This window comes from Astatotilapia calliptera, chromosome 3 (genome assembly GCF_964374335.1).
Source record: "Astatotilapia calliptera chromosome 3, fAstCal68.1, whole genome shotgun sequence".
Classification (NCBI taxonomy): Eukaryota; Metazoa; Chordata; class Actinopteri; order Cichliformes; family Cichlidae; genus Astatotilapia; species Astatotilapia calliptera.
The window spans coordinates 19,050,094-19,063,665 of record NC_137424.1 but is presented as its reverse complement, the minus strand read 5'-3'; the positions used below and the strand labels follow the sequence as shown (position 1 = coordinate 19,063,665).

General features: G+C 44.1%; 1 protein-coding gene and 1 long non-coding RNA gene across 3 annotated transcripts in view; one reads left to right on the top strand and one right to left on the bottom strand.

The window, feature by feature from the left end:
* The window catches only part of LOC145425249 (TELO2-interacting protein 1 homolog), a 276,230-nt gene extending 267,509 nt beyond the window's left edge, over positions 1-8,721 (top strand). For both annotated transcript variants that reach the window (XM_080298280.1, XM_080298281.1), the window contains exon 7: positions 7,912-8,721. In XM_080298280.1, the coding sequence (XP_080154406.1) occupies positions 7,912-7,977 (66 nt within the window). In that variant the 3' untranslated portion in view covers positions 7,978-8,721. The remainder of the gene's footprint in view (positions 1-7,911) is intronic.
* LOC145425348 (uncharacterized) lies at positions 5,635-6,100 on the bottom strand. Its single transcript, XR_013906015.1, has 2 exons — positions 5,965-6,100; positions 5,635-5,882 (listed from the first exon to the last, which is right to left on the bottom strand). It is a non-coding gene; the product is annotated as an uncharacterized LOC145425348 (long non-coding RNA).
* Positions 8,722-13,572: the final 4,851 nt, after the last annotated feature.

Sequence of the window (13,572 nt, the reverse complement as noted above, 5' to 3'; positions counted from 1 at the left end):
AGGAGTGAGTACAAAAGGGTTCGTACGGACGCATCAGCCGGCCGTCCTTCTGCTCGACACTGTTAGCTGAAAGATGATCGGATCATCCTCTGTCCTGTATTTAAGGCTGAGAGTCTTTGTCTAGTCTCTTTTCCACAGCTACTGTCCACAGCACTGATCCACCTGCAGCACAGCCCCACTCAGTTGTTTTATGATTTACATTGTGCACGTTTCCCTTCCACTGAGCTTACAAAACCTCTGACAGGAGAAGTCAGGCATGTGTTTCCCCCACCTCCCCTTTTAGGCAGTAATAAAATAGAAAACAAACAATCAAACAGGCTAAAGCTAGAGCACAAGCAAAGACAGCACCGGTGACTAAGTTCTCCCATACTGGACGTACGCTACCACGTGGGCTCAAACAGCAGCACATCAGCTCAGTTTACATACTGTTGACATCTTCATCAGAGGGTCAGCAGGGAGCGCTGCTGAGCTGCAGTCGTCTCCACCAGAGTGACGGAGCAGGAATCACAAACAGCACAAACCCACCGTGTTGTTTCCACCCTGTTCAGGAGATCTGAGCCCCCATCCCTTTTTTTCATGTTGCAGCTCTGCACTGCAGGCCCTGAACGCCTCCCGGTTACCCTCAGTGTGCTTAGAGTTTAATTTACAACCGACGAGCTCACAGATCATCTGCAGGCAGGTGAACGAACCCTTAATGTGAGGATAATAGCAGAGCTGAGCTGAGGTCAGAAATAGTCAGGAACGGTGTCGACACAGTGAAGTCAGCTGTTTGGGAATTTGTCTGATTATCAGTTTGGGGGGGTCGGTGTTAAATAACAAAGGCGGTGTAGGATGGAGAGAGGAGGAGGGAGGGAGCAGTGATGATATGAAGTCAGAATACACATGTGGCAGACATAAGGGGGTCAGACAGGAGCAGCATCAGTCTCTGCTCTGTTTTGTTAATAACGTAGAAAAATAATTTTGTACAATCAAGCTACATCGACGGACGCTTTACCTCACGTACCCTAAAATGAAAAAGTAGTGACAGTAAGACGGAGGCTGCACATGACACCATGACTGAGTTCACAGCTGTTGCTTTGATTCTAACGTTTAAGACTTTTGGCATCGACTCCGTTTTAATAAATGAGTGCTGGGAGGCGTCGTTTGACTTCAGGAGCTCCTGTGATGCTCCTGCGATGCTCCTGCGATGCTCCTGCGATGCTCCTGCGATGCTCCTGCGATGCTCTTACTCTGCGGGAGAAAATCAAAAACCAAAAGTAGCAAACATGGAGCGATATGACTCGTTTAGATTTTGGGAAACGTGCATCGACAGGTACAGTGTCCTTTTCCCCGCGTCTTTAAAAATAATTCATGCATAGATCCCCCACTGAGAAAACCCTTTTATATACTTTCTCCTTTGTACACATTTTATATAGAACTATATATAATATCATTTCTCTATATCTATATTTTCAGAAAAATTCTTTCCACACAATAAAAAACAACAATTTAACAAATGCTTCAAACAAAACAACAAAAAGAGAGAAGATGGAAGAAAGAAAATCACGACTGAGGCCAGTTTGGCACTTTGTCATGAGAACATGACAGAACTCTGTTAGTTGACGGTAAATAGCGAAACTCTATTTTTCTTTGGTTTTTCTTCTCCCTCGATGAGAAATGAAACACAGCAGTACTTACTTGGCACCTAAAAATGCTGGTCGAATGAAAGATATCAGTGTTTTCATAGTTATATGTTTAGTGTACGCCTCCCCCCTCCAGACTGCTCAGCAGATCGGGAATTTTTAGAGAAGAGCAGGAGGGAGGCGTGTCAAATGAGAGGAAGAGAGCAGTAATAAAACACGGATGTAGAAAAGAGAAGCATAATGTGCACATAACACACAGGAGATGGAAAAAGAGATGACGCCAACGTAAAAAAGAGAAAACAGCGAGGAGCGAGGAGCATTCGTCCCTTTGACAAATGTTGGAGGTCTTGAGCCTGGAAACAGCAGACCGTCTTTGAAAACAGTATCTTTGAAAGATCTGAGTCACCCACCCCAAACTGCTCATCTGCTGCTGGACACTTCAGTTGCACCTCCACATGCCACCAGTGGAGGGAGCTGCCAAGTTTCACAGCACATGACGCAGCAGGTGTAGTTGCTTTTGGAGAAAGAAGAGAATAAGAGGACAGAACGAAGGCCCACGTCTAGAGGCCTCCCTTCCAGAGCGGTAGCAGAGCCAGTGTTCCTGGTCCCTAGGTGGCGCTGTGTCGGGCCTGTCCCTACTATACCCTGGTGGTGGAGTGGGGGTGGGGCAGGGTGTTGTTGTGGCCGGTGGAGGGGAATGTGTTGAAGGCGTGAAGAGGCTGCATGCTGGTGATGGTGCTGGGGATCACGGTGATGGTGTATGGCGTCATCAGCGGCACGTTGTCGGGGGCGCGGCGCAGCGCCAGGGTGTAGTCGGGAGGGCAGGCGGGCCGCAGGATGTCGTGGGGTCGCAGGGGCTCCATGTCGTGGTGAGCGTCGTGCTCCCAGTCCTTCATCTGCAGGGACATGATCTCCTCCTCCTGGCTGTGAGCCAGGTCGTTGGCGGGGCCGCCCCGCTGAGGGGACAGCCGGTGCCGGCGCATCTCGTGCCGCTTGTCACGCTTGTAGTAAAGGGCGGCGAAGGCCAGGATGTTGAGGAAGAAGAGCGACGCTCCAACTGCAACTGTCACGCTCAGTTCGGTGGAGTAGTCGCGGGTGTGTCTGGGAAAGAGGTCCTGGGGCGGGCGCTCTGAGCCCTCGGGCTCAGGATCTGATGGGAAGGTAGGGTAAGGATGACGAGTGGTTCGAGGAACGTTGTTTCTGGGCCTCATGGTGCCGGGGTCACGGCCTGCGGGGGAGCGCGTAGTGGTGGGAAAGAGCACGTCGTGCAGGCTGTGAAGATGAGGGACTAATTCCAGCCAAAAGGCCACTTTGTTAGCTCTGTAGTTGTCTCTGACACGAGGTTTCAAACCGATGTGAAGGTACTGCTTGTCCTTCCAGTTGAACTTGGTCCAGATGACCTCCTCGAAGCGGTTGGGCTTGGTATGAATGAACTTGGTGTCCTGAGGGACGGGCAGGTTGGGGTCCCTGGTGGAGCATAAAGGTTAAACGTTTCAGTTCAAAGTTATATTCAGTCTCCATTATAAGTAACATGTGGCATCAATACACTGAATACAGACAGGAGGCCCATTCTCTGTGCAACCTTTAAACTATCTAAGACCAACCGGCTGCTCTGGGATCTGGATGCTTTTGGTGAACCAGTATGTTCAATTCTTCAAAGCCACACGGGAATTAAACTAGCAACCTAGATTCAAGTATGCAAGATGACTAGAAGGCTGTCAGTGAACATACAGTAACGTGTACAGTTTACACTACTGTGACATGAGGCCTACCCAGTCTTTGCGAAGTTAGTCCAGTAAGTCATGACCACAGCGCTCAGCATCACATCGTTCTTGGAGAAGTTGCACGGGAGCAGGTCCGTGGCACCGATCATCGGTACGCCGAACACGTAAGGTATCTCGTCTCCGTGCGCGGCGTCGGCCCACTCGGGCCGCGTCTCGGTGTGGCAGTGGTGATAGAATGTGTAAAAGTAAACTGGGGACCAGAGATGGGCAGTAACGCGTTACTTGTAACGCGTTACTGTAATCTGATTACTTTTTTCAAGTAACGAGTAAAGTAAGGGATTACTATTGCAAAATCGGTAATTAGATTACCGTTACTTTCCCGTAGTAACGCTGCGTTACTGCGTTACTAAAACCGTGATTTTTTTTGCGAGAATGTCTCATGACAGTGACGTAAGCAAGTGCGACGTTGGTGACAGCAGCTGTGTGCAGATCAACAATGGATAATATATGAGTGCGGGAGAGAGTATGAGCGTGCAGCGTTTAAAGTGTGGAAGTACTGACCTTACTTTGAGTTTGATTCCATAAAAAGTGACAAAAACATTAGCATCCATCGTGCGTGGGAAGAAAACTTATTTTTACAGCGAAAAAAACCCCTAAACTTCCGAGCAAGCACCGAGTAGCTACGACGTGATGGGAAACTCACAGAGACACTCGCGCGGATTCTTCAACTGACCGCAGCACACCTACACCAGGGTAACCCTCCGCCTACCCTGCTCCTGCTTTACAGGTGAAAATAGAGCAAAAGGACCGCTGAGTCTTTGACTTTATTTATTTTCTGCTGTGTTTTACTTGCATCTGTTTGAAAGAGTGAGTGAAAACACAAAAAATATTTTATTTTATGTGCTGGAATGTGTAGAAAATAGGTTTAAATGTTAAACTAATTTATTCAAGTCAGAGAATGTTGCATATAATTAAATGTTTTGCTTGATGCATAAAGTTAAAAGATTAAAACTGATAAAACAAGTTTAAAAAAAGAGACTTTTCCATTTGATTACATTTTGTATGATGGATTATGTAGAAAAAGTAGAATTGGGCTGAAAGATCTATCACTTTATCACCTCTTCAGGTTGTAAATCGTGTTTTTAAAAAGTAACTAAGTAACTAAGTAATTAATTACTTTTGAAAATAAGTAATCAGTAAAGTAACGGGATTACTTTTTGGGGGGAGTAATCAGTAATTAGTTACTGATTACTTTTTTCAAGTAACTTGACCAACACTGGTCATGACAGAAGCTAATATTTCTGTGCTAACATCGTTTAAACAGTAACAGCTTTCCTCCAATATAAGCTAACGTTTACACCGTAACTTTAAGCTAGCACCATAAAGACGGTAAAACACGTAATAACATCTACAAATGCATCTTAAAGCTGTTATATTAGCACTCGGTGTATTACTAACATAACCACATTAACATTACTGACACTCGCTGACTTTTAATAGTCATTCTATAAATGCTGTCCGTTTAAATGGTCTTACCTGGTGGTCCATATGGTCCATAAGTGAAGCAGAGGGAGCCTGACCATGCGTCACACGTTTGACGAGTTGGGAGTGAGAACGTGTTGGGCTATAAGGAACACACTCACTTCCTGAGCCCTGGGCAATAAGAGACGTTTTGTGTTTTATGGTTTATTGATATGTTTGATCCTTTCTGACCTGCGTTAATGAAGCAGTCATTAGAGCACCATGTCCGCTAGAATAGTTCTGTAGTTTGATGCTTGAGTCGTTGCAGACTTGTTGAAACTCCCTCACCCGTCAAAGCAGCGTCTTTGTTATTCGCGTCCAGCAGATGGCAGTGTTTCACTGTCTGACGGCTGTCTGAAGCTTCAGCTGGATTATTCGTTTAAATGAGATCGTTTTATAAAACTTACAACAACAGGCCTGAACCTGCTCAGCTCCAAAGAGCTGGCTAAACGATGGGGCATGTTCAGAATCTTCCTGAAGTTTAACAATTTCTCAAAAAGCTACACAAAGTGAATTTTCATATAAGACAAGAAGGAAAGAACAGGGTGTGACGTGGAAGGGGCCCTCTGGCAAACAAATTACTGCTTTTATTAAGTTACAAAACTCGCAGTCTTGTTCACGAGTGATCAGAGAAGGGAACAGGAGATGGACAGATGGATCGGTGCTGCGGCTGCAGACTCTTCACCAGTCCCTCTTTACCAGTCGATTTACGTCCTTACCCTCTGTCACAACGGGACTGAACGGACTCACGCGTAGGCTCTGAGTGGGGAACAATAAAGGTTTTTTATTTACAGAAGCACCAGGTGATCTATTTACACAGTGGGGAAAAGACGGGTTCCGGGAATCCACACACGAACAGGAGGGGGGAAAGACACTTGCAGTCCACACACGCTCCAAAGTCCTCACTCCATCCACGCTCCACGCTCCTCTTCACACTCCACAAGAAACACAAAAGCTCGCTCCAATCCTCACACACTTGATCGCTCAGGTAACACAGGGGCAGGTCCAGGGAAATCTATTCACAGAGATGCAAAAGGTTACTGTAAGAAGATCGCTAGGGAAACACGAGAACGAACTGAGCTGGGGTTAACACTGACGAGAGTCGGCAACGGTCCAGCGACGAGAAATACAGGGCTGCCATCTTATAAGGGGACTGGAACACTGTTGGGTGATGAGCCACAGGTGTCACCAGGTGCGTGGGCCAAGGGCAGGAGCCCACAGATGAGCTCCGCCCAGGCAGCGAGAGAAGGAGGGAAGGAGAGAGCGGGGACAAAATCAAAACAAAAAAACACATGTAGCCACACTGAGGCGAGCGGGTAGACACAGGGACCCTGACACCCTCGCCTTTTTCACAAATGTCATGTATGAAAATCTATAATAACTCCAGTTATACGGATATCAATATCCTCATAAGTGAGGATATTGATAAACTGGAGCGGGAGGGCTAGTGGGAGGAGTTGGCCGTCCGACTGCGGTCTGGGGTGTGGGGCCTCCCTGCTGCTGCGGAGTCAGGGCGGTCTGCCTCTCCCCACCGCAGGGAAAAGGGTAACACCACCTGGGTCTGGGTGCAATTCCCCCCTCCAGGGGCAAGGGTACCTAGACCCGGTTTGTAGAGTACGCTTGGGGAGTGTGATTGTGTGTACAGCGTCTCTTTATGTCTGTCTCCACGTTGGTTGAGTGTGGAGTGAGTGCATATGAGAGCATGAGGGTGGGAATGGATGTTTGTGTCTGTGGGTGCCTGTATGTCTGTGTCTATATGTCAGGTTGGGTATCAGACGCCACCTCTCTGGGGACACCTCAGGCCCTCCAAGGTTTGGAGGCCTATCTCCACCCACCACCACTTCCCCTGCCGGTGGCGGACTCCCTCAGGTGTCGGTGTGTTGGTGGTTCTTTGTGTCTGGGGGTGGGCGTCCGGGTACACACCGGCTCACTCCTTGGCGGCCGCTTGTCGGGGCCTGGGGCCTGGGGCCTTTGGAGGTGGGGTGCCCCCGGCCTCTCGGCCTGGGGCTCGGTCACTCAGGCGCAGCTGGGGGCCGGCGGAGCTCACGGGCGCGTCACTGCAACTCCCCCTGACTTCTGCTCCGCGGCTGCTGGGCGAGCCCTCATCTGGGACTCTCCTCAGCTCTTACTGGAACAGTGGCGCGGCTGCCCCTCTGTTGGTCTTCCATGGTCTCTTGTGTTCTGGGGGCCTCTGGATGTCTGGAGTTTTGATCTCCTCCATACCCGCTTCACACCCTGGAGGACGGGGCTGTGGCCCCCCCACACTCCCTAGCAGATCATTACATGGAGAAACCTTTGGAATGCAAGCATGCTGATCCACACAGGTATGCACACATGGGTATTCACAGACGCGGACTAAAGCTTTCTTGGCTGCTGCCTCAAAGCACACTGTGCGCTGTCTATCTTGCGTGCTGCACAATATCGTTTATTATTTAGTAAATACTGATATCTATGACTAGCTAGTTTATTGTGATGGTGCTTTGTTTTCTCTATTATTATGTTGCTCCTTGTTGTTTGCTGTCTCCTCTGTTTTTTTTTTTTGTTTGTTTGTTTTTTTCTCCATACAGGTGACCCAGGAGTTCTTTTTTTTTTTTTCTCTCTCTCTCTCTTCCCCCCCCCTCTCACCGTCTCTTCTCCCCTTTGGTTTTCTTTCTTTCTCTCATTCATTCCCCCTGTTCTATTTATAAAAAAAAAAATGACAAAGGATGAACTGAAGCTCTGCCATCACGTAATGTCGCATACTGCTGTTTCTGATGTCATTTAAAAAAAAAAAAAAAAAAAAAAACTGATTTGAACTTTTACTGATTTCTGTTTAGATATAAGTTGATTCAAAGTGGTCAGATATGCAGATTCTGACCTTTCCTCTGGCAAATATATAAACTCACTGAAAACAGTTTGACTTTTCAGAGAGTTTCCTATCTATCTGTATTTTTACTTTAATAGTTAAGCACGATTAACATTTAGGAAACAAAAATAAACAAGTTAATAAATGAAATGAAATAATACTGATTTATATATTCACTCTGTTTACTTTTTCGATATAGAAATACAATGAAGACTTCCATGTTCCTGCTGGTGGCGCTCTCTGGCACTGTGCTCTGCATGACTAACGGACATGTTCAGAAAACCAGCATATCATCAACATGATCCCACAAGGGGGATGTGATGATCTGATAGCAAACAGAGATAATAATGGTAACTGTAAGCGCAAGAATACCTTTATCATTGGTGACTTTAATCAAGTTAGAACAATTTGTGATCCAAGCAATTGTATCAATGCAAATAGAAATCTTTATAAAAGCCCCACAGACGTGCACATTCTGTATTGTAAACTGCTGGGACAAACAACGATACCCATTGTACATCCAGATACAGATGAAAAGGCGTATTGTAATTGCATGTGATAAAATCAATACTTTCCTTCAGCCTGTGCACTTTGAATGTTGCTCTTGAGTTGAGAGATGCTGTGAGCTTGCTGCCATCTTTAAACATCACTTCATGATGCTGGTTTAGATGCTTTATAAGACTTTGTTACGTTTCTTAAACAGTGATGAAAATAATAAAGAGGAAATATGAGAGAAGTGATTTTCAGTGAATGTTGAAAAAAATCCCACAATAACAAAAATGATGGCAACATTGCTACACTTTGCTTTCTTAGCTTGCATATTGTACATTTTCACAGTTGTTTCTGATTGGCTCCATCTTCTCTCGTTGTCACAGCTGTTGCTCAACTTTCAGCACTCATTCAATTAAAAAAACAACAAACAAAAAAACCAAGCTGCTGCTGGTAAGGTTGGCATTCTTGCAAGACTCAGTAACACAAAACAAATAAAAAAATGCACATCCCATGTTTATCCCATGTGATTCCAGGCTGAGTTTATGCATTTATGCTTATTTGTTTATAAAATATTATAAGCTGGTCTGAGGTCATTTGTTACTAAAGAAAAACAAACAAACACTGTGTCATTATTTAATCCACTAAAACTAAGACACAATGCAGAAGCAGTGTGTGAAAACTAAGTGCACCTTCACTGGTGTAGCATCTGCCTTAGAAACAATGAAGTCAAATGAAACTGTTGAATCATCTCTATGTGCTAAAGGCTCATTTTAATGCAGCATTAATCACGTTGCTTTAACAGTGCTGCATTTTAATAATGTTTATCACGTTCTTTGTAGATTTTAATTATCACCATCGTCGCTGTGAGAACATGTCTGGTTGGAGCAGGCGGCACTCAGGGATCATGTTGTGTGGAAGAAGAGTCATGTGATTGTTTTTTTTAAAGATTTTTTCTATGAGTGCACAGAGTGTGAAACAGAAAGATAGGATCGACAGAGAAAGCTGATCATGTCTGTTGTGACACCTGCAATCTCTGACTAGAGTTTTAGGTTTTGTCAGGCAGCTAACACAAAGAAAGCCTGGCTTCATTGTACAAATACAACTTACATATACAACACATGACATATTACACAGAGTCATTATTTATTCAACAAAAACTAAGCCAGATGCAGTTTTTGGATTTTATTTCAAAATGTTCTTATTCTGATTGTTTACTTAATATATTTAGACACATTTGGTTTATTTCTATAAAAATGATATTTTACACAAAACTTCAAACAGCTGCCTGCAAACATGGCTCTTTATTGTAAAGCCAGGTATGAACAACAACCTGCAGCTGCATGCTGTTGTGCTCATTGGTGTCACATTAGGTTCTGAACCACAAACAGAGAAGTTTCTTAGAACTGCTGGGCTAGTGATGTAGGTGTTGATGCAAATGATGGCTTAGGGTGGTGCTACGACAGTGTATAAAAACTGAAGCTCCCAGAGCCAAGTGTTATTTGTTCTTCCGTAACTGAGGTGAACTATAACCTGCTCAGGTAGAATTTAATAACAGCGTGTCTGAACTGCTCGTCTCCAGGCTTCACGTCTCATTCTGTAAGAACTTGTTGTTTGTTTATGAACTTTTTAGAAACAACAGACTTTTGTATACTTCCAAGAAAGAGGGAGAACTGACTCTTCTGCCACACTCACGTTCATCTTTATCTGTCATCAGTTCAGATAAAAGCATCACTGATTATTCTGAACACTGTTTTAAAGCTTCTGCGTCACTCTGATTTCTTCTTAAAGTTGGCAGACAGGATTGTGAAGAAGGACATAGTGGATCCCCCCTTTTAATGAGCATATTATCTGTGAACACTGAATACAAACAACCTAAATGCTCATTAAAGAAGCAGGTTGGCTCATAAAGTGCTCTGTACTTGTTTTATGCAAGTGCTGTTTCTGGAAACAACCACCATCTGTAATCAACACAGGACTTATTGAGCTGTCAGGTGTGCAGACAACATGGCACATTTTGGGAACACCTATAGTTGATGTCTTAATTATGAAAATAGCTACTCTGTAGTTGATGCTTCCTGTTCTGCCAGAGCAGGTGCAGCCTTTGTGGAAGTGGGTTCCACTGGACCAGCGTCTGTGAACGATCCATTGTGGGTGATTTTTTTTTTTGACCTTACATCTGTGTGTAAGGACCAACCACAACCATCTAAAATCTTTGCATGTTATTTTATCTTCTGTGTAAGAAGTACACAGCATACCCTGATGATCAGCTTCAAGGGTTCTCAGTGTAGGATGCATACAGTATGTCATGCTGAAATATAGAGCACTTACAATAGAACCCACTAGAAACCAATTATTTTAGCCTGGTTCCTTAAATCTATGGCATTTTTCCCATGCTGACTGATATGCTGCTCAGTGTCTTTTGCTGTCTGTCATGATCCTGGGCCATGTTGGCCCAGCATTCTTAGTTTTCGTATGTTTTGTGTGTTGTTCTTTATTTATGCCATGGTTTCTGTTAAGATGTTCCTTATTTGATTACCTCCTGTGTGCCCCTCTGTGTATCTGTGAGCCCTCGTTTCCCCTCCTTGAGTTTTATTCCATGTTTTCCCAGCCCGTTATGTCCGTGCTCTCCCCGTGCTGTCTCTCCTCCTCTCTGAACCTCCGTGTACTTCCTGTTTTACTTTGACAGTCTCCCGTCAGTGTTGCGTTCACTCCTGCCGTGTCTTGTTATGATTATCAGTGTCACCTGTGTTCCCCGTGTGCTCCCACTTCCCTCGTTAACCCTCTGTGTATTTATGTCTGCGTCTCCCTCAGTTCTGTGTCGCGTTCTCCCTCATTCATGGCCGTGTGTTTCTCTGTGTATTACGTTATAGTTTCCTCGTTTAGGTTGTATGGTTTCTCTCTCCAGCAATAAAGCTGTGTTTTGAGTTCATTCCTGCCTCCGTGAGCTTGCGTTTGGGTCCTCATCCTGCCTGCACACAGCCGCAACCATGACAGTCTGCTTTTAAATCAGATGTCACTGTGAACATAAACACAAGCCACAGCAGCCCAGCTGTCTTAGCTGAGTACAAGGATACATTTACTCTCTTTGTGTAAAATATTGTGATGATTTTACATTATATTAGGCAGGCAGCTGCCCAAATTAAACCGTGACTATTAGCAGTTTGGTTATTTTGAACGCCTCGGCTGGAAAAAATTCAAAATGGTTTGTAAGGTTGGCCACAGCTTTGTATGTAAAGGGGAGTTAGAAGATTGCTTCATATTTTAAGATTGATTAAGATTAATTAATATTTTTAATTGTTTTATTTTACATCTCACCTTTTACACTGCATTGAGTTGCTGCCATGTGATTGGCTGAGTGTACATCGTTCTTTGTTTCAAAATGGACTTAATGCTTGGTTGAACAGTTGTGATGTTTATCTCCTTTAGATTTATTTTTTATTGTCATGATGAAAAATGGTTTGTTGGTTCATACCTATGAAGTTACAGTGTTTCTGAAAAGCCTAAAAAGATGAATTGTTACCATAGTAAACTTCAAAACAGACTTTATTATATGATATAGTTATAAAATTGGATAAAAACTGACTTCAGCATAATATAAAATAATGTGTTGTCACTATGTATGCATTGGTCAACTTTCAGATCTATGAAGTTCAGCTCCCCCAGCTGTGTCTCCCTTCTGTGGCCCATTCCCTCATTACTACCCTGTGTATTTAAGCCCTGTGTTTTCCCACGCTTGGTGTCGCGTCGTACCCTCAGACCCTGCCTGTGTGTTCCTGCTTGGTTTCATGGTTTGGTTTCTGTTTTTGTTTCATGCCAGCAATAAAAGCTGTGGTTTTAGTTACATTTCGTCTCGGAGTCCTGCATTTGGATCCACATTTCCACCTGCCCGCACTCAGAGCCCTGACATCAGCATAATATAAAATAATGTGTTTTCCCGATACCTGATTTTTAGCACTATGTATGCATTGGTCAACTTTCAGATCTATGAAGTTCAGCTCAGTTATCTATGTTTTCATTTTTAGTTTCCATTTGCATTTAGATGCACGGCCGATTCTCTGATGTGTGATCTGTTTCTACCTGTGCTGATGCTAGCAGGACTAAAGCTGATCAAGCAGCAGTAAATATGTGAAGCAAGGCTGAAGGATACACTCATAAAATGAACAGAATCATAAGAATATAACAGCACGAGCACTGCAAATGCAACTAAACCATGTTGACATGGTTGTCCTTTGCTTGAACCTCTGTTTTGCTCTTATCAGGCTTATTATTATCATTAGCCTCCTCCAGTTGCTCTATGAGCTCTTTAATTGTTTCTTCATGCTGTTTTTTGTCGGCGATCATCTGTGCATGAAGTTTGGTCACCTTAGACTGGTAATAAGAAGCCCTCTTATTAGCAGCTACCAGTTTCCAGTAAAGCTCGTTCTGGTGGTTTTGGGAAGCTTGTAGTTGATGCCTGAGAGCAGCAATCTCACAACATGAATCATACTGGACTCTGCCATGATGGGGTATAAATCTGGGATTTGGCTGATGTTGCCACGTCCCTCCATTTGGCCCAGGGTTTTGTCCACTGGCGTTATTCATGTTTGCCTCTGTCTCCATATTCACGTCGTCCTTTGGTTCTGACATAGGGAGGGATTCAGGGTTTTCCCTTTCAGAGGTTCCTTCAGGGTTTCCTGACACTTCTTCATTTCTCAGGTTGCTTCCATCAGCCACGTTGTTTTGGGCTTCTAGAAGAGCCCGAGCATACGCCCGAGTAATCGGTCGTCTGGGTTCTTCAGCCACTCTTTTCTGTTTTTGCCCCCTTTTTTTCTTGCCTTTCACGACCACTTCTGTTTGAACTTGTGCCAGAGGACGTGTTTCAGGATTTGGTGTTTGGGCTTTTTTGAGGTCATTTTCCGATCTTTGCAAAACTGTTATATTTGGGCTCACGACCACTTCCATCTGTGCTTCTGCCATTTTATATGCGTCTGCGTCTGCGTCTGCTTCTGCGTCTCTGTGTCTTCCTTATCTTGGTTTTAACAAACAGGTTGTTTTGTAGTTCTGCCACCAAAGAGTTGCTACAGTTGACTGAATTTCTCCTTCCAATGACAGAATGTGATGACATCACAAGCTTTGTGCCTTTGATGACATCACAAGCTTTGTGCCTTTGATGACATCACAAGCTTTGTGCCTTTGATGACATCACAAGCTTTGTGCCTTTGATGACATCACAGGCTTTGTGCATTTGATTCTGTGATTGGATAGTTTGAAAATAAAATGTCCACAAATGTACTTTAAAAAAAGTCATTTTATTTTGTAGTATATGTTGAATTAACACTATAAACTGTGTAATAATGTAAACTAAGACATGTCGAAAACATTGATATTT